The following is a 24,770-nucleotide window of genomic DNA, read 5'->3' as shown; positions in this document are numbered from 1 at the left end:
GGGAGAGCCGAATGAGAAAGGTCTCTCACACCGACAGGAGCACCGTTGTTCTTTAGATGCTTACTATTATTTTTCTTAGGAGACACGGAAACACACACACAGAGGAGAAGCATGTTGAAAGCGGAAACAATCAGAATATAAGTCCTATGGGCTTGGGGACCATAAACGTTCCACACGACATCTCTTCTCTCAAGAACAAAAGAATACGTCCGACCGATAGTTTCTATTTCGTGTGTAGGTCATTCGCCCATTCTATTTTTTTCTCCACCGGTATTGGAAGGGTTCTAGAACCTTTCATGAGCCGGTTTTTCTTTTCCTTTTGTTTTTTGCATGGTTTTTTCTTTCCTTTTATCATATTTCGTATTATTTTCTTACTTATAATTTTTTCTTCACAATTTTGCCAACATTTTTTGTATTCATGAACAATTTTTTAATTCAAGCACATAATTTTAAAATACGTGAATGTTTTTTAAATATTGTGAACATTATTTTGGTTTGAATTTTTTTCACAAACTCATGAAGAAAAAGCTCACAAACTTGTCTTGAAATTCATGAACATTTTTTGAATTTCCAAACATTTTTTCAAATTCACGATCATTTTTTGAATGCAAGGACATTTGTAGGATTCTAGAGTAATTTTCAAATTCAAGAAGATTTTTAACTCAAGAACATTTAAAGAAATAGGAAATTTAAAAAATTCGTGAACATTTTTCTAAAATTCATGAATAATTTTCAATTTGAGAACACTTTTTTGAACTCATGAACATTTTTTAATTTCTAAATTGTTTAAAATACAGAGTTTTTTTGAAATCATGAACATTTTTAAAGAATTTGAAAAGGGGAAACGGAAAAACAATAACAAATAAGAAGAAACGAAAAAATTAGGGAAGGCCTGCCTCATACATGGGCGAGACTAAGTTGACATGTGTGGACGATGCGTCGTTTGTTGGCGTTGGCAGTCGAGGGACCGAGGCCGTGTAAGTGGGAGAGGACAACGGCGAATCACTTGCGCCGTGAGACAACGGCACAAGAAAAGTACTTTTCTTAGGAGACATGAAAACACACACACACGGGATGATGTTGAAAGTCGACACAATCAGAATATAAGTCTTATGGGCTTGGGGACCATGAACGTCCCACACGACATCTCTTCTTTCAAAATCAAAAGAATACGTCGACTCGTAGTTCCTATTTCGTCTGTAGATTGATGGCCCATTCTAGTTATTTTTTTCCACGAGTATTGGGAAGGTTCTAGAACATTTCATGAACCGGTTTTTCTTTTCCTTTTGTTTCTTCGCATGGTCTTTTCTTTCCTTTTATGATATTTCATATTATTTTCTTACTTATTACTTTTTACATTTTTTTCTTCAAAATTTGTCAATCTTTTTTTATTTCAACCACATAATTTTAAAATATACGAATGTTTATTAAATGTTGTGAGCATTTTTTTGGTTGGCAAGAGTTTCTAAAAACTCATGAAGGAAGAACTCACAAACGTTTTTTGAAGTTCATGAACATTTTTTGAATTTGCAAACTTTTTAAAATTCACGATTATTTTTTGAATGCAAAGACGTTTTTAAGATTTTAGAATAATTTTAAAATTCAAGAAGGTTTTTAATTCAAGAACATTTCAAAAATATGCCTTTTTTAGAAATTGGTGAATAATTTTATAATACAAAAAAAAAATTAGGAATCTCGAGTATTTTTAAAGAAACTAAAATTAAAAACACTTTTGAAAATCGTGCACATTTTTCAACGCTTGCGAGTAGGTTTTGAAATTCATGAACATATTTTGTGTTTGTGAACATTTTTTCAATTTGTGAATATTTATTGAGATCTATGAAGAGTTTTAAACTATTATTTTTGAATTTTGTGAATATATTTTGAATGCACCAACATTTTGAAAATTCAAGAATAATTTTGAAATTCCAGAACAGTTTTTCAATTTGATAACAATTTTTTAAACTCATGAACATTTTTTAGTTTCTAAAGCATTTAAAATTATTAATTATTTTTAAATACAGAATTTTATTTAAATCATGAACATTTTTAAAGAATTTGAAATAGGGAAACAAAAAAACAATAACAAATAAGAAGAAACACCAATATTAGGCAAGGCCTGCCCCGTAACTTACACCTTAATGTGAGAATATCCAATCAAAAGACGAAAGCCAAAGAGTCAAGAGCAGAAAAATACGTTTTTTTTGCTTATAAACCAAACTTCAAAAATCAAAGAGGCAAAGAGGGCGAGTGAGGCTGTAGACGTGGGCTTGAGATAGATTGGCAAGGAAGATGTGTCATATATTGGCGTCGACGGTCGAGGGACCGAGGCCGTGTAAGTGGGAGATGGCAACGGCGAATCACTTGCGCCGTGAGAGAGCCGAACAAGAAAGGTCTGTGACATCGACAGAAGCATCGTTGTTCTTTAGATGCTTATTGTTATTTTTCTTAGGAGACAGGAAAACACAGAGGATCATGTTAAAAGCGGAAACAATCAAAAAATAAGTCCTATGGGCTTGGGGACCATAAACGTCCCACACGGCATCTCTTCTCTTAAGAAGAAAAGAATACGTCCGACCGGTAGTTTTTATTTCGTGTGTAGGTCGCTCGCTCATTCTATGTTTTTTCCCATCGATATTGGAAAGGTTCTAGAACTTTTCATGAGCCGGTTTTCCTTTTCTTTTTGTTTTTTTGCATGGTTTTTTCTTTCCTTTTATCATATTTCGTATTATTTTCTTACTTATAATTTTTTCTTCACAATCTTGCCAACATTTTTTGTATTCATGAACAATTTTTGAAACCAAGCACATAATTTTAAAATACGTGAATGTTTTTCAAATGTTGTGAACATTATTTTGGTTTGAATGTTTTTTCAGAAATTCATGAAGAAAAAGCTCACAAACTTGTCTTGAAATTCATGAACATTTTTTTGAATTTGCAAACATTTTTTCAAATTCACGATCATTTTTTGAATGCAAGGACATTTTTAGGATTCTAGAATAATTTTCAAATTCAAGAAGATTTTTAACTCAACAACATTTAAAGAAATAGGAAATTTTTAAAAATTCGTGAACATTTTTCTAAAACATTAACATTTTTTCTGAAATTCGTGAATAATTTTCAATTTGAGAACAATTTTTTGAACTCATGAACATTTTTTAATTTCTAAAGCATTTATTTTTTTGAAATACAGAGTTTTTTTGAAATCGTGAACATTTTTAAAGAATTTGAAAAGGGGAAACGAAAAAACAATAACAAATAAGAAGAAACGAAAAAATTAGGGAAGGCCTGCCCCCGTACATGGGCCGGACCAAGTTTGCGCGTGAGGGAGCGAGGCCTCGCTTTGGACCGCACAGGCCGGGAAATAGGAGTTCCCCTTCGTATCGTTGTACGTACACAGATCCGATCTACAAATACCAATACGCCATACCTGGACACCAAATACCTAGATCTGGATCTACAAATACGTATATACGGGCACGAGATACGCACCTCGGCTTTGGCTTTCGTTTCTTCGTCCTTCGTTCCGCTCCGTTGGGCAGCAAGCTGATCGGCGAAACACGAAGATCAAATCGAGTAAGTCGCCTTCTTCCGCCCCCCTCCGTCGATCGAATTAGGGTTCGTGAATTTCGTCTCTTTTTCTGCTACCTTGGTGTTTTGTCTCTGTTCTTGACAGGGTAAGATCAAGATGGCCGAGGTTCTTCCAGCGCTGCTGCCAACCCCAACGTCGGCCCCAATCGCTACGTTGTTCAAGACATCACGGACGGACGGGAAGCCTGGCCGTGCGCCGGCAAGCAGAAGCTGGATAGATGAGAAATTCATGATTCTGGCCGCCGCATCGGACATGACAGACGGTGAGCGCGCCGGACGCTTGCTGTTGGAGATGAGCGGCGGCAAGCGCGACGGAAGCGGGCCATCGGACATGGGCGGCGGCGACCGTGCCGGACGCGGGCCATCAGATGCGGGAGGCATTGAGCGTGTCGGACGCGCGGCATCGGACATGGGCGGCGGTGACCACGCCGGTCGCGAAGAATCTCGAATAAGCTGGAGCGCACTCAAGAGGCCCGCCAGCCGCGCCCCTTCCACTCATCGGCATGACAAGAAGCCCAAGGCTCCGATCCAAAAGGAAGCTGCTCCAGAGGCAGAGCAACCGTTCGCTGGCCCGGCGTTCATGAGCGCCATGCGCCCGGACCCCAGCGAGCTCCCAATCCCGTACTACTTCTTGAAGAAGAAGACGGGCTAGTGGACTAGCAACAGGACATGGGATTCATCACTAAGCCAATATCTCACAGTCGTCGTGTAATCTCGTTTTTTAGTATTAGTGTTAAACCAATTTCAGCGCTTATTAGATGCGCTTATTATTGGAATTTGTCATGTCTCTCGCTTGTGTTAGTAAAACCCAGAGAGGATCATCTTCATGCTATTTTACTCTCCTTGCAATTCTTGATGCAGCTTGTATCAGATCCTCTACTGAAGAAACCCAGTTTTAAGATCACTCCGCTAAATCTGTCGCGATTAGTGCAGATAGACTGGAACAATTGGATCAAAGTACTGACATTTTGAACAAAGTACTGTGTATATTACAGTTTATAAATACTCTCCTGCCCATAGTTTTGTCTGCCACCCATCTTCAGCTTTCACTGTGATTTTTTTGTCAGGTGCACAAAAGCTTAACCTCATGTAGAATGTACAGGCTCATGCGGAACATTCAGACCAAAGCGGCAATACAAAAGGAGCATGATCCATCAAGAATTTATTTGGGAAAAACAAATCAGACCAAAGCGGTAACTGAAAGAACCGACTAACCAGACTGCAAAGTTTAAACATGATCCTTCAAGAAGTCTGATTAGCTCAGGTAAAAAAAACAAGTGTTTTGATTAGCTAAAGTACAATCCCAACTATAACATTTCAGCATAATAAGCACATGACACGAGCCTTGAAAAATCAGAAGTTTTCATTTTGGCGTCATCTTATCTTCAAAGACCTTCTTCTTCGCTTCTTGGTTCTGCACCCAAAACATCATTTCAGCCTAAATACGAGATCTTGTCAGAGAGACAGTTGATTGCAAAACAAAATCATAAGTGGATTGCAAAAGAGGATATTCAGTTGATTGCCAAAGGAGATCAAGTGAGCAGACCATAGATATGGAACTGAATCTTATACAACTTAAAAATTTAGACAATTTAAAAATTCTCAAACCATTTAATTTTTTTCATTTTAGCGTGTTCTGGATGGCCACTTTCTGAAACAGGAACTAATATATATTTGTGTTTCGTAACATAGGCCAACTTTCTGAGCATTCTCTACAGGACAAGATCTTCCTGCTGGAAGTACACACAATATTCTCTACAGGACAAGATCTTCCTGCGGGAAGTACACACAATATGAGTTGTTTGTTTTTCAAAAAAACGCAAAAAAAATTGCGTTTCATTGCATTGAACAGGAAGAAGACATCGGGGGTACAACCGAAAATTCGCATATGAGGCCGAGCACCTCAGTGCTCTACATCCCGTCCATCCACACTCGCTAGGGATCCGCGCGCCTCACCGTATAATGGGAGCTGTCCCCCGTATCGATAGCAACACGCCGTGTATTGCGCAAGTCAACAGGGGTGTACCATCGACGGGGTAGTGGACCAGCAGGTCACGGCGCGTGATGTTCAAATAGATGTGAGGGTTAGCTTCCAACGCAAGACACGGCGCGCTCGATCACTATAGAACCATGTGACAGCATGCTCGGGTCAAATCGGAAGTATTTTTTTATTGTTTCTTAGCCCATTCAACATGCACGTCATTTACTCCCTCGCCGTCCATCGTCGCCTCGTCTATGCCATCAGGGTTTTTTGCCATTTTTGTTTTTTTTTGTAAGATGTCCCGGACGAAGTGGCGGTCGTGGGATAGCACGTGGCGGACGGTTGCAGGAACTTTCACATCGTTTAAACAGGGAACTGCCTCCGGGCGCATCGTCTCCCTCGTCGCCTCGTCTCTCACTCCTCCCACTTCGTCTTCTCGCTCTCTCTCGTCGCACCATCTCCCCATTGCTCTCATCTCCCACACCCAATGGAGCGCGCTCGCCGCGCTGCCGCCGTTGCGGATGTTGAGAAGGAGATGCCGAAGCAGGAGGACACGACCGCAACCGTTGTCGTCGCTGCGGATCTTGAGAAGGAGTTGCCGAAGCAGGAGGGCACGACCGCAACCGCTGTCGCCGCTGCGGTCTTGAGAAGGAGGTGCCGAAGCAGGAGGACACGACCTCGAGTGGTCCTGTGCAGGCTCACGACGATGAGGTGGGTTTTTTAGATGAGGTTTTCTTGTTTTTTATAGTTGATTCGTGCTTGAACACACTCTGCTTTTGCATGTGTTGACGAACTTTTGCATTTTTGCTGGCTTGAATCAACGGAATCTTTCTCTTATTAGTAAAGATTTCACCCAGGTCATGTGCTTGCTATATACGAACACCCATTCCTAAATTTCTCCTAGATTTTATTAATAAGGTTTATTAGTACGGATTTAATAAGAGTTAGGTTTTGAATTGGGATCTCTGATTGCTGCATGTGCTTTAGATTTTATCTGTTGGAAATATGCCCTAGAGGCAATAATAAAATGGTTATTATCATATTTCCTTGTTCATGATAATCGTCTATCGTTCATGCTATAATTGTATTAACAGGAAACAGTAATACATGTGTGAATGAATAGATCACAATGTGTCCCTAGCAAGCCTCTAGTTGACTAGCTCATTAGTCAATAGATGATCATGGTTTCCTGATCATGGACATTGGATGTCATTGATAACGGGATCACATCATTAGGAGAATGATGTGGTGGACAAGACCCAATCCTAAGCCTAGCACTAGATCGTATTGTTCGTATGCTAATGCTTTTCTAATGTCAAGTATCTTTTCCTTCGACCGTGAGATTGTGCAACTCCCGGATACCGTAGGAGTGCTTTGGGTGTATCAAACGTCACAACGTAACTGGGTGACTATAAAGGTGCACTACGGGTACCTCCGAAAGTGTCTATTGGGTTGGCACGAATCGAGATCGGGATTTGTCACTCCGTGTGACGGAGAGGTATCTCTGGGCCCACTCGGTAGAACATCATCATGAGCTCAATGTGACTAAGGAGTTAGTCACACGATGACGTGCTACGGAACAAGTAAAGAGACTTACCGGTGACGAGATTGAACAAGGTATAGGTATACCGACGATCGAATCTCGGGCAAGTTCTATACCGACAGACAAAGAGAATTGTATACGGGATTGATTGAATCCTTGACATCGTGGTTCATCCGATGAGATCATCGTGGAGCTAGTGGGAGCCACCATGGGTATCTAGACCCCGCTGATGGTTATTGGCCAGAGAGGTGTCTCGGTCATGTTTGCCTGTCTCCCGAACCCGTAGGGTCTACACACTTAAGGTTCGATGACGCTAGGGTTATAGGGAATTGTTATACGAGATTACCGAAAGTTGTTCGGAGTACCGGATGAGATCCCGGACGTCACGAGGAGCTCCGGAATGGTCCGGAGGTAAAGATTGATATATAGAACGGATGGTTTCGAACACCGGAAGTGTTTCGGGCATCACCGGTAACGTACCGGGACCACCGGGACCACCGAAGGGGGGTGACGACCCCGGGAGGCTAGATGGGCTAAGTGGGGAAGGGAACCAGCCCCTAAGTGGGCTGGTGCGCCCCCCACCCAGCCCATGTGCACCAGAAAAAGGAGAAGGGGGGAACCCTAACTAAGGTGGGCCTTAGGCCCACCAGAGGGGTGCGCCACCCCTCCTCCTTGCCCTGGCCGCCACTCCCCCCATCTGGGAGGGCTGCCGCACCCCCTAGGGTGGGAACCCTAGGGGTGGCACCCCCTCTCCCCTTCCCCTATATATAGTGGGCACTTTTGGCCTTTGGAGGACACGGTTTTCCCTCTCCTCGGCGCAGCCCTGCACTTCTTCCTCCTCCTCTCTGCCGGCGCTTGGCGAAGCCCTGCCGGGAGACCTCGTCTCTCCACCAACACCACGCCGTCGTGTTGCTGGTCTTCTTCCCCAACCTCTCCCTCCTCCTTGCTGGATCAAGGTGCGGGAGACGTCACCGGGCTGCACGTGTGTTGAACGCGGAGGTGCCGTTGTTCGGCACTAGATCGGAATCGCTGCGAGTACGACTCCATCAACCGCGTTCTAGCAACGCTTCCGCTTAGCGATCTTCAAAGGTACGAAGATGCTCTTACCCCTCTCTCGTTGCTGGTCTCTCCATAGGAAGATCTGAACATGCGTAGGAATTTTTTTGAATTTATGCTACGTTACCCAACAGTGGCATCCGAGCCAGGTTTTCTATGCGTAGATTCTTTGCACGAGTAGAACACAAAAGTTGTGGGCGATGGTTTGTCAATTTGCTTGCCGTTACTAGTCTTATTCTTTTCCGGCGGTATTGTGGGATGAAGCGGCCCGGACCGACCTTACACGTACGCTTACGTGAGACTGGTTCCACCGACAGACATGCACATCGTGCATAAAGGTGGCTAGCGGGTGTCTGTCTCTCCTACTCTAGTCGGATTGGATTTGATGAAAAGGGTCCTTATGAAGGGTAAATAGCTTTGGCATATCATCGTTGTGGCTGTCACGTAGGTAAGAAGGCGTTCTTGCTAGAAACCCAAATCAGCCACGTAAAACTTGCAACAACAATTAGAGGACGTCTAACTTGTTTTTGCAGGGTTTGACATGTGATGTGATATGGCCAAAGTTGTGATGTTGCATGTATGATGTATGAGATGATCATGTTATTGTAATAGGTTTCACGACTTGCATGTCGATGAGTATGACAACCGGCAGGAGCCATAGGAGTTGTCTTAATTTATTGTATGAGATGCAACGCCATGTGCTTACTATTTTACTTCATTGCTAACGGTTAGCCATAGTAGTAGTGATAGTAGTAGTTGGCGTGACGACTTCACGGAGACACGATGATGGAGATCATGATGATGGAGATCATGGTGTCACGCCGGTGACAATGATGATCATGCGATGCCTGAAGATGGAGATCGAAAGAGCAAAGATGATAATGGTCATATCATGTCACTATATGATTGCATTGGGATGTTTATCATGTTTTACATCTTATTGCTTAAAACGACGGTAGCATAATAAGACGATCCCTCTTAAAATTTCGAGAACGTATTCCCCTAAGTGTGCACCGTTGCGAAGGTTCGTTGTCTCGAAGCACCACGTGATGATCGGGTGTGATAGATTCTAACGTTCGCATACAACGGGTGTAAGCCAGATTTACACACGCGAAACACCTAGGTTGACTCGACGAGCTTAGCATGTACAAACATGACCTCGAATACAAGAGACCGAAAGGTCGAACATGAGTCGTATGGTTGAATACGATCAGCATGAAGTTGCTCACCATGGTGACTAGTCCGTCTCACGTGATGATCGGACACGGGTTAGTCAACATGGATCATGTATCACTTAGATGACTAGAGGGATGTCGATTTAAGTGGGAGTTCATACTTAATTTGATTAAATGAACTTAATTGTCATGAACTTAGTCTAAAAGTTGTCTTTTAAATATTGTAGATGTCCAACGTCAACCTCAACTTCAACGCATTCCTAGAGAAAAACAAGCTGAAAGATGATGGTAGCAACTATGCGGACTGGGTTCGCAACCTGAAGCTCATCCTTGAAGCAAGTAAAAAGGCTTATGTCCTTAATGCGCCACTAGGTGACCCTCCCGCTCCCGCAGCAGCCCAGGACATTCTAAACGTCTGGCAAGCGCGGAGTGATGACTACTCTCTCGTCAGGTGTGGCATGTTATACAGTTTAGAAACGGGGCTCCAAAGACGTTTTGAGCAACACGGGGCATATGAGATGTTCCAAGAGCTGAAGCTAGTTTTTCAAGCTCATGCCCGTGTCGAGAGATATGAAGTCTCTGACAAGTTCTTCAGCTGTAAGATGGAGGAGAACAGTTCTGTCAGTGAGCACATACTCAAAATGTCTGGGTTACACGGTCATCTGACTTCACTTGGAGTCGAACTTCCGGATGATGCTATCATTGACAGAATCCTCCAGTCTCTCCCACCAAGCTACAAAGGCTTTGTGCTTAACTACAACATGCAAGGGATGGAGAAAACCATTCCCGAGTTGTACTCGATGCTCAAGTCTGCAGAAGTAGAAATCAAGAAGGAGCATCAAGTGTTGATGGTCAACAAGACCACTAGTTTCAAGAAAGGCAGGGGTAAGAAGAACTTCAAGAAAGACGGCAAAGTTGTTGCCGCGCCCGGTAAGCCATATGCCGGGAAGAAGAAAAAGAACGGACCCAAGCCTGAGACTGAGTGCTTCTATTGCAAGGGAAAGGGTCACTGGAAGCGGAACTGCTCCAAATACTTAGCGGACAAGAAGGCCGGCAACGTTAAATGTATATTTGATATACATGTTATTGATGTGTACCTTACCAGCGCTCGTAGTAGCTCCTGGGTATTTGATACCGGTGATGTTGCTCACATTTGCAACTCAAAGCAGGAACTGCGGAATAAGCGGAGACTGGCCAAGGACGAGGTGACGATGCGCGTCGGGAATGGTTCAAAGGTCGATGTGATCGCCGTCGGCACGCTACCTCTACATCTACCGTCGGGATTAGTTTTAAACCTTAATAATTGTTATTTAGTACCAGCTTTAAGCATGAACATTGTATCAGGGTCTTGCTTAATGCGAGACGGCTACTCATTTAAGTTAGAGAATAATGGTTGTTCTATTTATATGAGTGATATGTTTTATGGTCATGCTCCGCTGGTGAATGGTTTATTCTTGATGAATCTCGATCGTGATGTTACACATATTCATAGCGTGAGTACCAAAAGATGCAAAGTTGATAATGATAGTCCCACGTACTTGTGGCACTGCCGCCTTGGTCACATCGGCGTTAAACGCATGAAGAAGCTCCATACTGATGGACTATTAGAGTCTCTTGACTTTGAATCATTTGACACATGCGAACCGTGCCTCATGGGCAAGATGACTAAGACTCCATTCTCAGGAATAATGGAGAGAGCAACCGACTTATTGGAAATAATACATACTGATGTGTGTGGTCCAATGAACGTTGAAGCTCGCGGTGGTTATCGTTATGTTCTCACTCTCACCGATGATTTGAGTAGGTATGGGTATATCTACTTGATGAAGCACAAATCTGAGACGTTTGAAAAGTTCAAAGAATTTCAGAGTGAGGTTGAGAATCAACGTGACAGAAAAATTAAATGTCTACGGTCTGATCGTGGAGGAGAATATTTGACTCACGAGTTTGGCACACACCTAAGGAAGTGTGGAATCGTTTCACAACTGACGCCGCCTGGCACACCGCAGCGCAACGGAGTGTCTGAATGTCGTAATCGCACTTTATTAGATATGGTACGATCTATGATGTCTCTCACCGACTTACCGCTATCATTTTGGGGATACGCATTAGAAACTGCAGCATTCACTTTAAATAGGGCACCGTCTAAATCCGTTGACACGACACTGTATGAACTATGGTTTGGCAAGAAACCTAAGTTGTCGTTTCTTAAAGTTTGGGGCTGCGATGCTTATGTGAAGAAACTTCAACCAGAAAAGCTCGAACCCAAAGCGGAGAAATGCGTATTCATAGGATACCCTAAGGAAACTATTGGGTATACCTTCTATCTTAGATCCGAAGGTAAAAACTTTGTTGCCAAGAACGGATCCTTTCTAGAGAAAGAGTTTCTCTCGAAAGAAGTAAGTGGGAGGAAGGTAGAACTTGATGAGGTAATTACACCCCCTCTCGAACAGGAAAGTAGCGCAGCGCAAGAAGTTGTTCCTGTGGTGCCTACACCGACTGAAGAGGAAGTTAATGATGATGATCATGAAGCTTCGGATCAAGTTACTACTGAACCGCGAAGGTCCACAAGGGTACGCTCCGCACCAGAGTGGTACGGCAACCCTGTGATGGAAATCATGTTGTTAGACAACGGTGAACCTTCGAACTATGAAGAAGCGATGGCAGGCCCGGATTCCAACAAATGGCTTGAGGCCATGAAATCCGAGATAGGATCCATGTATGAGAACAAAGTATGGACTTTGGTGGACTTGCCCGATGACCGGCGAGCCATAGAAAATAAATGGATCTTCAAGAAGAAGACTGATGCAAACGGTAATGTAACCGTTTACAAAGCTCGACTTGTCGCAAAGGGTTTTCGACGGATTCAAGGAGTTGACTACGAAGAGACTTTATCTCCCGTAGCGAAGCTGAAATCAGTCCGAATCATGTTAGCAATTGCCGCCTTTTATGATTATGAAATTTGGCAAATGGACGTCAAAACGGCGTTCCTTTACGGGAACCTTAAGGAAGAGTTGTATATGATGCAACCAGAAGGTTTTGTCGACCCTAAGGGTGCTAACAAAGTATGCAAGCTCCAGCGCTCCATCTATGGGCTGGTGCAAGCATCTCGGAGTTGGAACATTCGCTTTAATGAAGTGATTAAAGCGTTTGGGTTCATACAGGTTTACGGAGAAGCCTGTCTGTACAAGAAAGTGAGTGGGAGCTCTGTAGCTTTCCTCGTACTATATGTGGATGACATATTATTGATGGGGAATGATATAGAGATGTTGGAGAGCATAAAGGCCTATTTGAACAAGAGTTTTTCAATGAAGGACCTTGGAGAAGCTGCATACATATTAGGCATCAAGATCTATAAGATAGATCGAGACGCCTCATAGGTCTTTTGCAAAGTACATACCTTGACAAGATATTGAAGAAGTTCAATATGGAAAACTCAAAGAAAGGGTTCTTGCCAGTTTTGCAAGGTATGAGATTGAGTAAGACTCAGTCGCCGACCACGGCAGCAGATAGAGAGAAGATGGGTTCTGTCCCCTACGCTTCAGCCGTGGGCTCTCTAATGTATGCCATGCTGTGTACCAGACCTGATATAAACCTTGCGATAAGCTTGGTAGGGAGGTACCAAAGTAATCCCGGTGCGGAACACTGGACAGCGGTCAAGAATATCCTTAAGTACCTGAAAAGGACTAAGGAAATGTTTCTCGTTTATGGAGGTGACGAAGAGCTCGTCGTAAAGGGTTACGTCGATGCTAGCTTCGACACAGATCCGGATGACTCTAAGTCACAAACCGGATACGTATATGTGTTGAATGGTGGGGCAGTGAGCTGGTGCAGCAGCAAGCAAGAAGTCGTGGCAGCATCTACATGTGAAGCGGAGTACATAGCTGCTTCAGAAGCGGCCCATGAAGGAATTTGGATGAAGGAGCTCATCACCGACCTTGGAGTGGTTCCAAGCGCGTCGGGTCCTATGACACTCTTCTGTGATAACACTGGAGCCATTGCCATAGCCAAGGAGCCCAGGTTTCACCGGAAGACGAAGCACATCAAGCGCCACTACAACTCCATCCAGGACCATGTCCAGAGTGGAGTGATAGATATTTGTAAAGTACACACGGATCTGAATATTGCAGACCCGTTGACTAAACCTCTTCCACGAGCAAAACATGATCAGCACCATAATGCTATGGGCGTTCGATACATCACAATGTAACTAGATTATTGACTCTAGTGCAAGTGGGAGACTGTTGGAAATATGCCCTAGAGGCAATAATAAAATGGTTATTATCATATTTCCTTGTTCATGATAATCGTCTATCGTTCATGCTATAATTGTATTAACAGGAAACAGTAATACATGTGTGAATGAATAGATCACAATGTGTCCCTAGCAAGCCTCTAGTTGACTAGCTCGTTAGTCAATAGATGATCATGGTTTCCTGATCATGGACACTGGATGTCATTGATAACGGGATCACATCATTAGGAGAATGATGTGGTGGACAAGACCCAATCCTAAGCCTAGCACTAGATCGTATTGTTCGTATGCTAATGCTTTTCTAATGTCAAGTATCTTTTCCTTCGACCGTGAGATTGTGCAACTCCCGGATACCGTAGGAGTGCTTTGGGTGTATCAAACGTCACAACGTAACTGGGTGACTATAAAGGTGCACTACGGGTACCTCCGAAAGTGTCTGTTGGGTTGGCACGAATCGAGATCGGGATTTGTCACTCCGTGTGACGGAGAGGTATCTCTGGGCCCACTCGGTAGAACATCATCATGAGCTCAATGTGACTAAGGAGTTAGTCACACGATGACGTGCTACGGAACGAGTAAAGAGACTTACCGGTGACGAGATTGAACAAGGTATAGGTATACCGACGATCGAATCTCGGGCAAGTTCTATACCGACAGACAAAGAGAATTGTATACGGGATTGATTGAATCCTTGACATCGTGGTTCATCCGATGAGATCATCGTGGAGCTAGTGGGAGCCACCATGGGTATCCAGACCCCGCTGATGGTTATTGGCCAGAGAGGTGTCTCGGTCATGTCTGCCTGTCTCCCGAACCCGTAGGGTCTACACACTTAAGGTTCGATGACGCTAGGGTTATAGGGAATTGTTATACGAGATTACCGAAAGTTGTTCGGAGTCCCGGATGAGATCCCGGACGTCACGAGGAGCTCCGGAATGGTCCGAAGGTAAAGATTGATATATAGGACGGATGGTTTCGGACACCGGAAGTGTTTCGGGCATCACCGGTAACGTACCGGGACCACCGGGACCACCGGAGGTGGTCCCGGGGGACCATCGAAGGGGGTGACGACCCCGGGAGGCTAGATGGGCTAAGTGGGGAAGGGAACCAGCTCCTAAGTGGGCTGGTGCGCCCCCACCCAGCCCATGTGCACCAGAAAAAAGGGGAAGGGGGGAACCCTAACTAAGGTGGGCCTTAGGCTCACCAGAGGGGTGCGCCACCCCTCCTCCTTGCCCTGGCCGCCACTCCCCCCATCTGGGAGGGCTGCCGCACCCCCTAGGGTGGGAACCCTAGGGGTGGCACCCCCTCTCCCCTTCCCCTATATATAGTGGGCACTTTTGGCCTTTGGAGGACACGGTTTTCCCTCTCCTCGGCGCAGCCCTGCACTTCTTCCTCCTCCTCTCTGCCGGCGCTTGGCGAAGCCCTGCCGGGAGACCTCGTCTCTCCACCAACACCACGCCGTCGTGTTGCTGGTCTTCTTCCCCAACCTCTCCCTCCTCCTTGCTGGATCAAGGTGTAGGAGACGTCATCGGGCTGCACGTGTGTTGAACGCGGAGGTGCCGTTGTTCGGCACTAGATCGGAATCGCTGCGAGTACGACTCCATCAACCGCGTTCTAGCAACGCTTCCGCTTAGCGATCTTCAAAGGTACGAAGATCCTCTTACCCCTCTCTCGTTGCTGGTCTCTCCATAGGAAGATCTGAACATGCGTAGGAATTTTTTTGAATTTATGCTACGTTACCCAACATTATCCTCATAGAGTACATGCGAAGCTGAAATAGTTTAATCCAGTCCGTGGCCTTCTTGAGTACTATTTTTCCATTAGACGCATCAAACAACATGTCAGATCTGGGACACCACATATACGTGAATCAGTCAACACAATCACCAGACGCATTTGCTAAACAATGTAACACAATTACCAGGCGCATTTGCTAAACAATGTAACTGACTCTCTTTCTTTTTTTTAGGAAAAATGTAATTAATATTTAATCATATGCTAAACAACAAACTATTTACCGTCAGTTAATAGTTTTGTTGTGGTTATCCCCTCGACGGGGCACGCCAGAGGCTGAGCATCCCAATTGTGCAATATTTTTTTTTTGTATAAATCAGGCTATTTATGTTCATGAATAGGGTGGCCGATGCAGCAGCACCAGTGGCGGTGCCAGGATAATAAACCTGTGATGTCAACTATAATTCCTCTTCAAATCTTATAGTATTTCTGAATTTATGGAAAAAGTTTACTTGAATATTTAGAAGGTTTTGATCAAAAGCTACACAGCCATAGTGTGGCTTCGCCACTGAGCAGCACTATGAATGTAATTAGAAGCACATTGTTGAATGGCTTGACCTTTTTTTGAATATTTTGTGTTACATAGTTTGTGCTAATCGAATTACTTATATTTGTAGGAAAGGGAAGCTGCCGGCATGAAGAGGAAGCTAGCCAAGACTAGGTTCAAGAACCCGTATGACTCTGACTACGACGACGACGACCCGTACGAGGTAATCCCAACTATTTTTTAGTTCAGCGTAAGCACTATATGAATGCATGTTGGTGGGCTTTTTAATGAATTTGATGTAGAGAGTGTTTTAATGTTGTTTGTTTAGTTAGATTACTGTACATGCCTTTTTTCTTTGTGTTGTTCATTAAAATTTGGTAAATGTGAATTATCTGATGTTTGTTCATTGCATCATTCTGAATCAGAAGAGTGTGTTCTGGCTCTATAATGGTTAATTTGTGTGTGTAGTATAACTCTGGAGATGACGTCGAGGACGGCAACAAAGAGTCCTTCATTGAGAAGGAAGCTCAGAAGATCAGGAAGAAGGGGAAGGCGGCGTACTACAAGAGAGGAATGTTGAGATGCCCATCGGTTTAGCAACGAGTGCTGCAGACATCAAGACCAGGGCAGAGCATGCAGCCCTCCTGAAGGCTCTAGGTCCCATTTAGTCACCCTCCATGATCTAGATGTTGCTGTGAACTGTTTTACTTTTGCGCTACCTGCAGGTTGTTTGTGAACTGTTGGAATGTTTATGGCAGGTTGTTTGAGAACTGTTTGGAATGTTCTACCTTTGAGGTGGAATGTATTATGAATTTATGTGCTGCAACGATCACGGTAGCTGCTTCTATTTTTTGCTTCACTGATCATAAAGATTGGAAACAATGAGATTTTCTTCTATTTTTACTTTACAGAAAAAGATTATAACACCTGGTCAACAAAGAAGAAACAATGAGATTTTGCTTCTGTGCATCTGGGAGTGAATCCGGCACTTTGCGCATCATCCAGGACACCCTTCTAATGGATTTCTTCTCCAACAGCTATGCTAAGAAATAAGAAGAGCTAATGGGGATAGCAAATGGGCTCGCACCCCTCTCACAGTTAACAATAAGGCAAAGCGGTGACAGGACATGTTCCAAAGAGAACAGTAGACACATGTATTGCGAAACGTGTGTGCCAAACCAATACGTCTATGATGCCTAGATCCTCAACCTAACACGAGCTAGCAGGGGACAGCCGGCAGACAGCTTACCATCCCAATGCGCTGCTGGACGTCCCGGATTCAGAGCACCGAGGTGCGCGGTCACACAAACTTCGCACTCGGGGTACAACCTCCAGAAAGGAGGGACACACACAGACACACACACACACACACACGACCGTCCTCACCAAGCGACTACAACTAGGTAAGGAGGTGCCCTCAGCTACACACACACAACGATATTAGGCCTCGCCCGGCCGCCATTGCAAGACACCTCTAGGAACAATTGCAGCTCCAGGACTGCCCAGGCCAACGTAACTCACACCCATGTGCCTAGGATCGGCGGGTGAAAGGCAGGGCCTGATTGGAACTGGTGTAGCAATCGTTGGGGGAGGGCCGGCGCTGGCAAACAACCTGCTCCCTGTTCAGCCGTCTACGCCAACGGTGCATCACCAGCCACCATCTGCCGCATCAAGTACTCCGCTTGCAGCCAAAGCAGCGCCCTCAAGAGGGTAATGGCGTTGAGACGCCGCCGCTGCCCGGTCCAGGAGGCCGGACCTAGGATTTCTCCCGGTGCTCGAGGAGGAGGTCCGGTCAAGGGTCATGCCAACGCCTCCAAGGAGGTGACGGCACCCTCGGGCGTCGCCGTTGACAGCGCAGGCCGACGCTGCGCAGGGATTTCGCCCCAACCCATGAGCAAGGACCTCAAATGCAGATGCAGACCGGACATGACGAAGAACGTTGGAGAAGACGGAAGCACATGGAGCGGGAAGCCTAGGAACGTCGGTAGTCGCAGGTTTGGGCACCGGCCAGCGCAGCGCCAGCAGGCCGACCACCACCGGGAGCGCGTCCAGCAGGCGACAACGATCACCTGCACCGCGCCGGCCCGCAGCCTCCGCCGCCGGGATTCGCCGTGGCACAGCATCGCAGCAACCGTCAGGGTCACCGCGCGCATGCACAACCCAGCGGCAACCACCGGCGGCGGCTGGGAGGGGTGAGAGGAGGGAGAAGGGTGGGTGGGGGCAGAGTGGTTGACTCGGGCCAAGGCGGGCCCGCGCGGCCCAGATCTGGGCGCCCCCAGCTCTGCCGCTCGCTGCAGTGGCCGGCAGCCGCCGTAGCAGCGCCTCCACGCACACGCACCGCGCCATCTCGACCTCTCCTGCACGCGGACAGCTTTCCGGCGTGCCACCACACGCTCCCACCGCTCCAGCGCGCGAGCACGCGAACAAGTGCCCCGCCGCCGTCCACCGACGAGGGCTTCGCCCACCAGCATCCTCCGGCGGCGGCGAGGGGAGGGAGGGGAAGGAGGGGGCTTGGGTGGCGGCTAGGGTTTCGCCGCCCGAGTCGCCCCTGGGAGCGACGCGGGGGCCGACGCGGGCTTCTTTCCAAACCTATATTGTATATGAGTTGTTTGTTAATGGCAGTTAGTGTAAACATAATCTTTTGGGTAATGACATGGCATATATATTACTAAACTATGTACCATGTAGAAAGCAAAAAAGAATTGCACTTGAGAATGCCGGATGGGATTCGGATAGCTTACCCTTGCCGAGTCTCATATTAGCAGCGCGAGTCGTCATCTGCACTGACCTTTGGCTGTGATAAACTGGTAAACCAGTGGAATAGTTGATGTTTAAGAAAACCATTGGAACAATTACTGTTTCAGGGATATTGTGTGAGCGGGTAAAGGGATTTAAAAGTTTCTAATATATCATGTGGCTACATATCTTGTTAGTAAGAAGCAGTTGACTAGATTCCAATGATTAAGTATATAAAGTAGCCTGTTACTACTAGCAGCTACAGTTTCTCTATGCACACACTGCTCAAGATTACAACAAGTAATTAAAATTTCAATTTCATATGTTCGTTTCCAGGTTCAGGGTTCACAAATTTCTTACAACAGGTGGCATTCCCTAGTGGCATTTGCTGCTTATAAACTACAGAGAATGCTGATAATAAATCACACTAGTACAGGTGGAAGAGAGGATCAAAATTCAGACCTGTACCTTGTTCTCCTCAATTCCTCATCATCCGGATCCTCATCCTCTTCATCCTCCCATGCCGGATTCTTGTCCTCCTCATCCTCTTCATCCTCCCATGCCGGATCCTTGCCCTACTCATACTCTTCATCCTCCATGCCGGATTCTTGTTCTCTTCCTTTGTCATCTTCTTGTGCTTGTCCACCGCCGCACCGGACATCTTGCTCCATAGGGGCGAGGAGCAGGGGGTAGTGGTGGCGCCGGTGGAGACAGAAAGACTGCATGTGGAGTGGCGGCCTGACCGTTGCATTTTTTTAGACAATTTCACGAAGTTTTTTTTAAAGATCCAGCTTACCGACGTTTCATTTTATTAGAAGAAAGTAATGGAAAAGAAAATTTGGGGTGCAGGTCCTAAGACCAGTACAATGATGTATAAAACACGGCTGGCATGTGGGGTGAAGCCTACTTTCTCATGGCGGATCCTGAAAGGGCTTTCTAAGCATGTTGCTCTTGCCTGCCACCAAAACTCAATGGAGTTATCGATGACCTTTGTGATGTCCCCTCATGATGGCAGCTTGCCTCTGAAAGTGCATCTGTTTCGCTGCTGTTAAATCGCCCAGCATGTCAAAAGCATAATAGTCTTTGTGCGTGCAGTAATGCTACACGTACATAAGTTTACATCGGTTTTACAGGCAGGTGGATTTTGATTGGAGATTAAGAACGAGGGCCCCACCTCCTTGAAAATCAAGAGGAGAGGTTAGTTAGGAAGAAAAATTCCTAGTCAGGGTGTAACCGTGTGTAACTCTTTGTATGTTTAGCATTTTTTTGTGCCTGACCTCTGAGCCGGTTGGGTCTCATTCATCATACTCTGTATGATCTCCAGCGTGTTACAGTTGATCCAAGAATCCTTTGAAGATGGTTGTAGGCATCCTCCCCTTCTTCCCTCCCCATACCTCTTTTGCAGTTAGCAGTTACATCACGTGTACCCTCGATATCAGGGGTGATGCACCGCAGTTCACGTCGAAGAAGACCCGACCGACAACGCCATACGCAAGACAATTGGCGGGTGCTTTTGCAGATCCGAAACCCCGCGTGCGTGGGACGGACCACGTCAGGGAGTGCGGAGGATATGGGCTTCCCTGGGTCGATTCGCTCGCACCTAGAGCCTCGGTATTCACAGCTCTCAAACTCGAGGAATAGCGAAGAACGAGAAAGAAAAATGACGAAAAGACAAAATCTAGATGAAAAAATAGTAGATTGATTGTTTCTTTTGTGTGTTGTTCAATCGGCCGTCACCACCAACATACATAAGAGGTGGCTGGACTTCACGTAGAAAGAAAGAATTTATCTAGCCTTTCCTTATGATAAAATTACATAAATTCACATTCTAGAGTCCAATTCTAGTCTAACTCGGATTCATCCTAAATGTGACGCAAACTTTGGTCTTGCTCCTTGCGCGGACCATCGAATTTCCACATGACCTCCAATTGAGATGGCCCACACATCAATTTTGGGTGCCTCGACGAGGCCAACAATCCGTAGGTTGACCACTTTTTCCAATAAGGCCATTTTAATACTTTACGAGGACATCTTTGACTTCCAGTCGGACTCGGTCATGCAGGTGACTAGACTGTCCGAATCTTGCAGCGGATTTGTAGGTTGCATACTACTTCATATGATGTTGACTCCAAAATCCATGTTGCCTGTTTCGACGATACGCATAACTTTCGTGTAGAACACTTTCTCATCCGAAGCCATCTAGATAATATTTTGGGCCCATCTTCAGCTTTTGGTTGGATTAACCAAAATTGACAATTTCCACTTGGCCAGCAAGATGTTCACTTAGCCGGCAAGCTTTTCGCTCGTCCGACAAGCTTTTAGCCGGCAACCTTTTCACTTGGCCGGCAAGCTTCACTCGGCCGGCAAAGGCCGAATAGATCTCTTGACCCATCAGACATCACCTAGATGGGTGTGTGGTACCTCCCGCCACCTTTTCACTCAGGGTCGGTCCACATAGTGTTGCCTTTAATTTTTATATACGAATTTGGATTGGATGAGTTATAAATATAAATCAATCGACTCGACGAGACGAAGACAAACCATATAAATCACTTCTTCATCTGAGGCCGTTTTGGAGGCATAATCGACCAAACAGCTCATCGAACACAAAATCTTGATAGTTCAAGCATAGTTTCGGCCCTTTGATATGAAATTGGATGGCAATGACCTCAAGAGAAAAGTTTTTTATTTTAATTATACGAAACTTTGTTATGTTGAGAACTTTTCTGGATAAATCCATCTTAATTATGTTTTTAACCATGCCGCAATATGATGTCAACACACACTACGCTGGCCAAGCAGGTTAAGCAGGCCAAAGTCCTCTTTAGTTTTGCGACTTGTCCGAGGCCATATTGTGTAATTTTTGCAGCACAGACGTAATGGGCTAGCGGAATTCTACATTCGCCTCATCTTGAAATGTGACTTCACTCCGAGAGCTATGTCTCACCCAGGACCTCCAATTTCGAGAGCTCTTATTTCGCCTGCAAGGCGCCAGGTAGTCACCTAGCGTGCACCCCTAAATCCCGCTCCCTTAGTGCGTATTATTGGGCCGACCCCCATTTTCTGTTTTTTTTCTTCTACAAAATTGTACGGGATTTAAAACAGTTCCAAACTTTAAATATTGGTCAATATTTAAATAAAAAATCCGGATTTAAAAGGAATGTTTATGAGTTTGAAATCTTGAATTCAAAAACAGTTCTCATAAATTGAAACAATGTTCACGATTTTGAATAATTATTCAAAACAATGTCCATGATATTGAACAAATGTTCATGGATTTAAAATATCTCATACTCCATCTGTAAACTAATATAAGAGCGTTTAGATTACTAAGTAGTGTTCTAAATGCTCTTATATTAGTTTATAGAGGAAGTACTATTTTAAAATGTTCAAAAAATGATCATGAAATAAATGTCCATGGATTCAGCAAAATGTTCATGCATTCCAAAAAGATGCTATCTACAAAACAATATTCATGAATTTTAAAATTGTTCCTAAAAAGAACTATTGTCAACGCAAAAGAAAATCCGCTGATTCAAAAAAGTGTTCACGAGTTTCCAAAGAATGTTTGAAATTTTAAAAAAATGACCACAGATTAATAAAATGTAAGAAATTTATGAAAAATGTTTCGTGATTTAAAAAATACTTGTTATTAAGAAAAGATTTTTAAACAGGAACACGAAAACGAAAATAAAATAAAAAGGTGTGCGCATGGTCGCTAATCGGCGCCTTAGACGTCCCTTCATTCTATTTCCTTAGTTGGGGCGCACAGTCTCCTGAGCACTGAGCCGGGCCATCTTCATTATTCTTCTGTATTAAAATGCAAAAAACTGCATGTGAGGGCCGCAGCAATTATTTTTCGCCTTAAGCGACAATTAGCTACTTCCTCCGTTCCTAAATATAAGTCTTTTTAGATATTTCACTAGTAGACTATATACGGATGTATATAAACATACTTTAAAGTGTAAATTCACTCATTTTACTACGTATGTAGACTTCTAGTAAAATTGCTTAAAAGACCGGAGGGAGTATCACCGAAGCCACTAACAGGCCGGTCCGTTTAGCGTGCGTGCATGGTCGCTAATCGGCGCCTTAATCACCCATTCAGTATATTTCCATTATCCGGCGTACACCCTCTCCTCCGCACTGAGCCAGGCCATTTTCACTATTTTACTGTTTTACAATGCAAAAAACTGCACGTAGGGGTCGTGGTGACTATTTTTCGTCTTAAACTTGTCGACAGGTTTCTCCTTCTGAAGCCTCTGCAGTAACGGACCGGCTCATTTAACACATATATAGTACCAAAAGATAAGAAATAGAGACACAAAAGAGATCTCCATGGATCAAACCCGGGTCGTCATGATGGTGGATCGCGATTCTAGCCACTGCGTAAGGGAAAGCACCAGGGTTTATCTGTTTTCTCATATTTCCTTTTTTTCCTTTTTTAATTTCTTCCCCGGCTTTCTTTTTTCATTCTCCATTTTCTGTTTGGTTTTATTTTTTCTTCTCCATTTTTCCTTTTTCTTTTTATTTCTTATGTTTGCTTTCGTTTTTACTCTATATTTTCGTATATGTCAAAAAACATTTATAAAAGTGGTCTATATTTTTTATACGTTCAACGTTGTCTGAATGCTTATTCAACATTTTTTAAATAATTATTCAACATTTCAATACACATGCAATATTTTCCAAATACATTTTCAACATTTTTGAAATACTCGTTCAACATTTTCTAATACTTATATAATATTTATGAAATACTTTTTTATCATTTTTAATAACTATTCAACATTTTTCATATACTTGTTCAAAATTTTGTAATAGTTATTTAACATTTTTCAAATACTTGTTCAGCATGTTTGGTATACTCGTTCAGTATTTTGTAATAGTTAGTGAACATTTTCAAAGCAAAAATTCAACATTTTTAATATTTATTCAACATTTTCAAATACTTGTAAAATATTTTGCAAATTCTTGTTCAACATTTTTCAAATACTTGAACACCATTTTTTCAGATGTGTTTTTAAACTGTGGTTTTTGTAATATACACATTTAGGATATTTCAAAATATAAAAAAGCCAAAAACTAAAAAAAACGTGAAAAAACAAGCTGGTGCTTCCCTAGCACGTGGGCTGACCCATATGCTCACTCACTTCAGCGAGTTAGAAGGCTCGTCTCGATGAATGTGAGACATTGCGATGCCCTGTGAGGGCGAGATTCGACACGGAGATCTTGCTTCTATGTACGTGTGACAAAAACCATCCGGCTACGTCAACGTTTTGCGTTTACTTAAAGCTCTTTCGTTTTCTTTTTCATTTTTCTTGGAACGATTTCTTCCATGTTTTTTATTTTTCTCTTCTTTCATTTTCTTTCCTTTTTTTCTTGTTCTTAGAAACATTTTGTTTGGTGTTTTACTTTTCCTTATTTATTTTTCCTTTTTGCTAAATTTATAAAAAAAATCATATTGATGAAAAAAATTGTGATCTCTTTTTTCCAATTTATGAATTGTTTTGAAATTCAATGAACATTATTTTCAGTAAAAATGCACATTTTTCACAATTTTGATTTTTTTTCTCAAATTTGATGAATAGTTTTCATAATTGATGATTTTAATATTTCTTAAAAAAATTTGAACTTTTTTTAAAATTCGTGAACCTTTTGAAAATCAACAATTATCTCGTCAAGTGTCAACTGGTCAACCGTGATGGAGCGAACGAGGCGACCTAGGCAGACCTAGTTTGCAGGCGAATGGGCACGAGTTCCCCTAGCCGACGCTTAAGGTACCGTCTAGGATGTCTTTCGTTATTGAGTGAACTGCATGTCAACCCCCTCCTCCCCCCCCCTCAATTTCGTAATTGGCGATGGACACTCACCAGTTGCGCCCTTTAGGGCCGACCCATGTAAATGGCGGGACGACTCATTTTTTCGCCTTTTTCTGCATTTTGTTTTATGTTTTTATTTTATTTCTTCTTTAAAATAACTAGCAATCATGCTTGTGTGTTGCAACGAGAGTCCAATAAGCATGCCTCAAGACCACCCCACCCATGTCTTCGCTTTGCTGCTAGGCATATTAGCACAACGTTCATGCTTTGTTATGGAGCAAACACCAATTGCCATGAAAAGTGATACATTTATCATCAATCACGGTGACT

General features: G+C 43.8%; 2 protein-coding genes across 2 annotated transcripts; one reads left to right on the top strand and one right to left on the bottom strand.

The window, feature by feature from the left end:
* Positions 1-3,435: 3,435 nt before the first annotated feature.
* Positions 3,436-4,495, top strand: LOC123430100. Its single transcript, XM_045114012.1, has one exon. It carries the CDS (start codon positions 3,689-3,691, stop codon positions 4,241-4,243), a length of 555 nt encoding a protein of 184 aa, XP_044969947.1. The 5' UTR covers positions 3,436-3,688; the 3' UTR covers positions 4,244-4,495.
* Positions 4,496-17,580: 13,085 nt separating this feature from the next.
* LOC123430099 lies at positions 17,581-18,416 on the bottom strand. Its single transcript, XM_045114011.1, has one exon. The coding sequence runs from the start codon at positions 18,351-18,353 to the stop codon at positions 17,682-17,684; it is 672 nt and encodes a 223-aa protein (XP_044969946.1). The 5' UTR covers positions 18,354-18,416; the 3' UTR covers positions 17,581-17,681.
* Positions 18,417-24,770: the final 6,354 nt, after the last annotated feature.

The sequence above is a fragment of the Hordeum vulgare genome, chromosome 2H (assembly GCF_904849725.1).
Source record: "Hordeum vulgare subsp. vulgare chromosome 2H, MorexV3_pseudomolecules_assembly, whole genome shotgun sequence".
NCBI lineage: Eukaryota > Viridiplantae > Streptophyta > Magnoliopsida > Poales > Poaceae > Hordeum > Hordeum vulgare.
The sequence above is the reverse complement of the archived record's forward strand: the minus strand, read 5'-3'. Positions and strand labels throughout refer to the sequence as shown.

Excerpts from the sequence above, each read along its gene's own strand:
- LOC123430100 (XM_045114012.1), top strand. The coding sequence starts at position 3,689 with ATGGCCGAGGTTCTTCCAGCGCTGCTGCCAACCCCAACGTCGGCCCCA.
- LOC123430099 (XM_045114011.1), bottom strand. The coding sequence starts at position 18,353 with ATGCTGGTGGGCGAAGCCCTCGTCGGTGGACGGCGGCGGGGCACTTGT.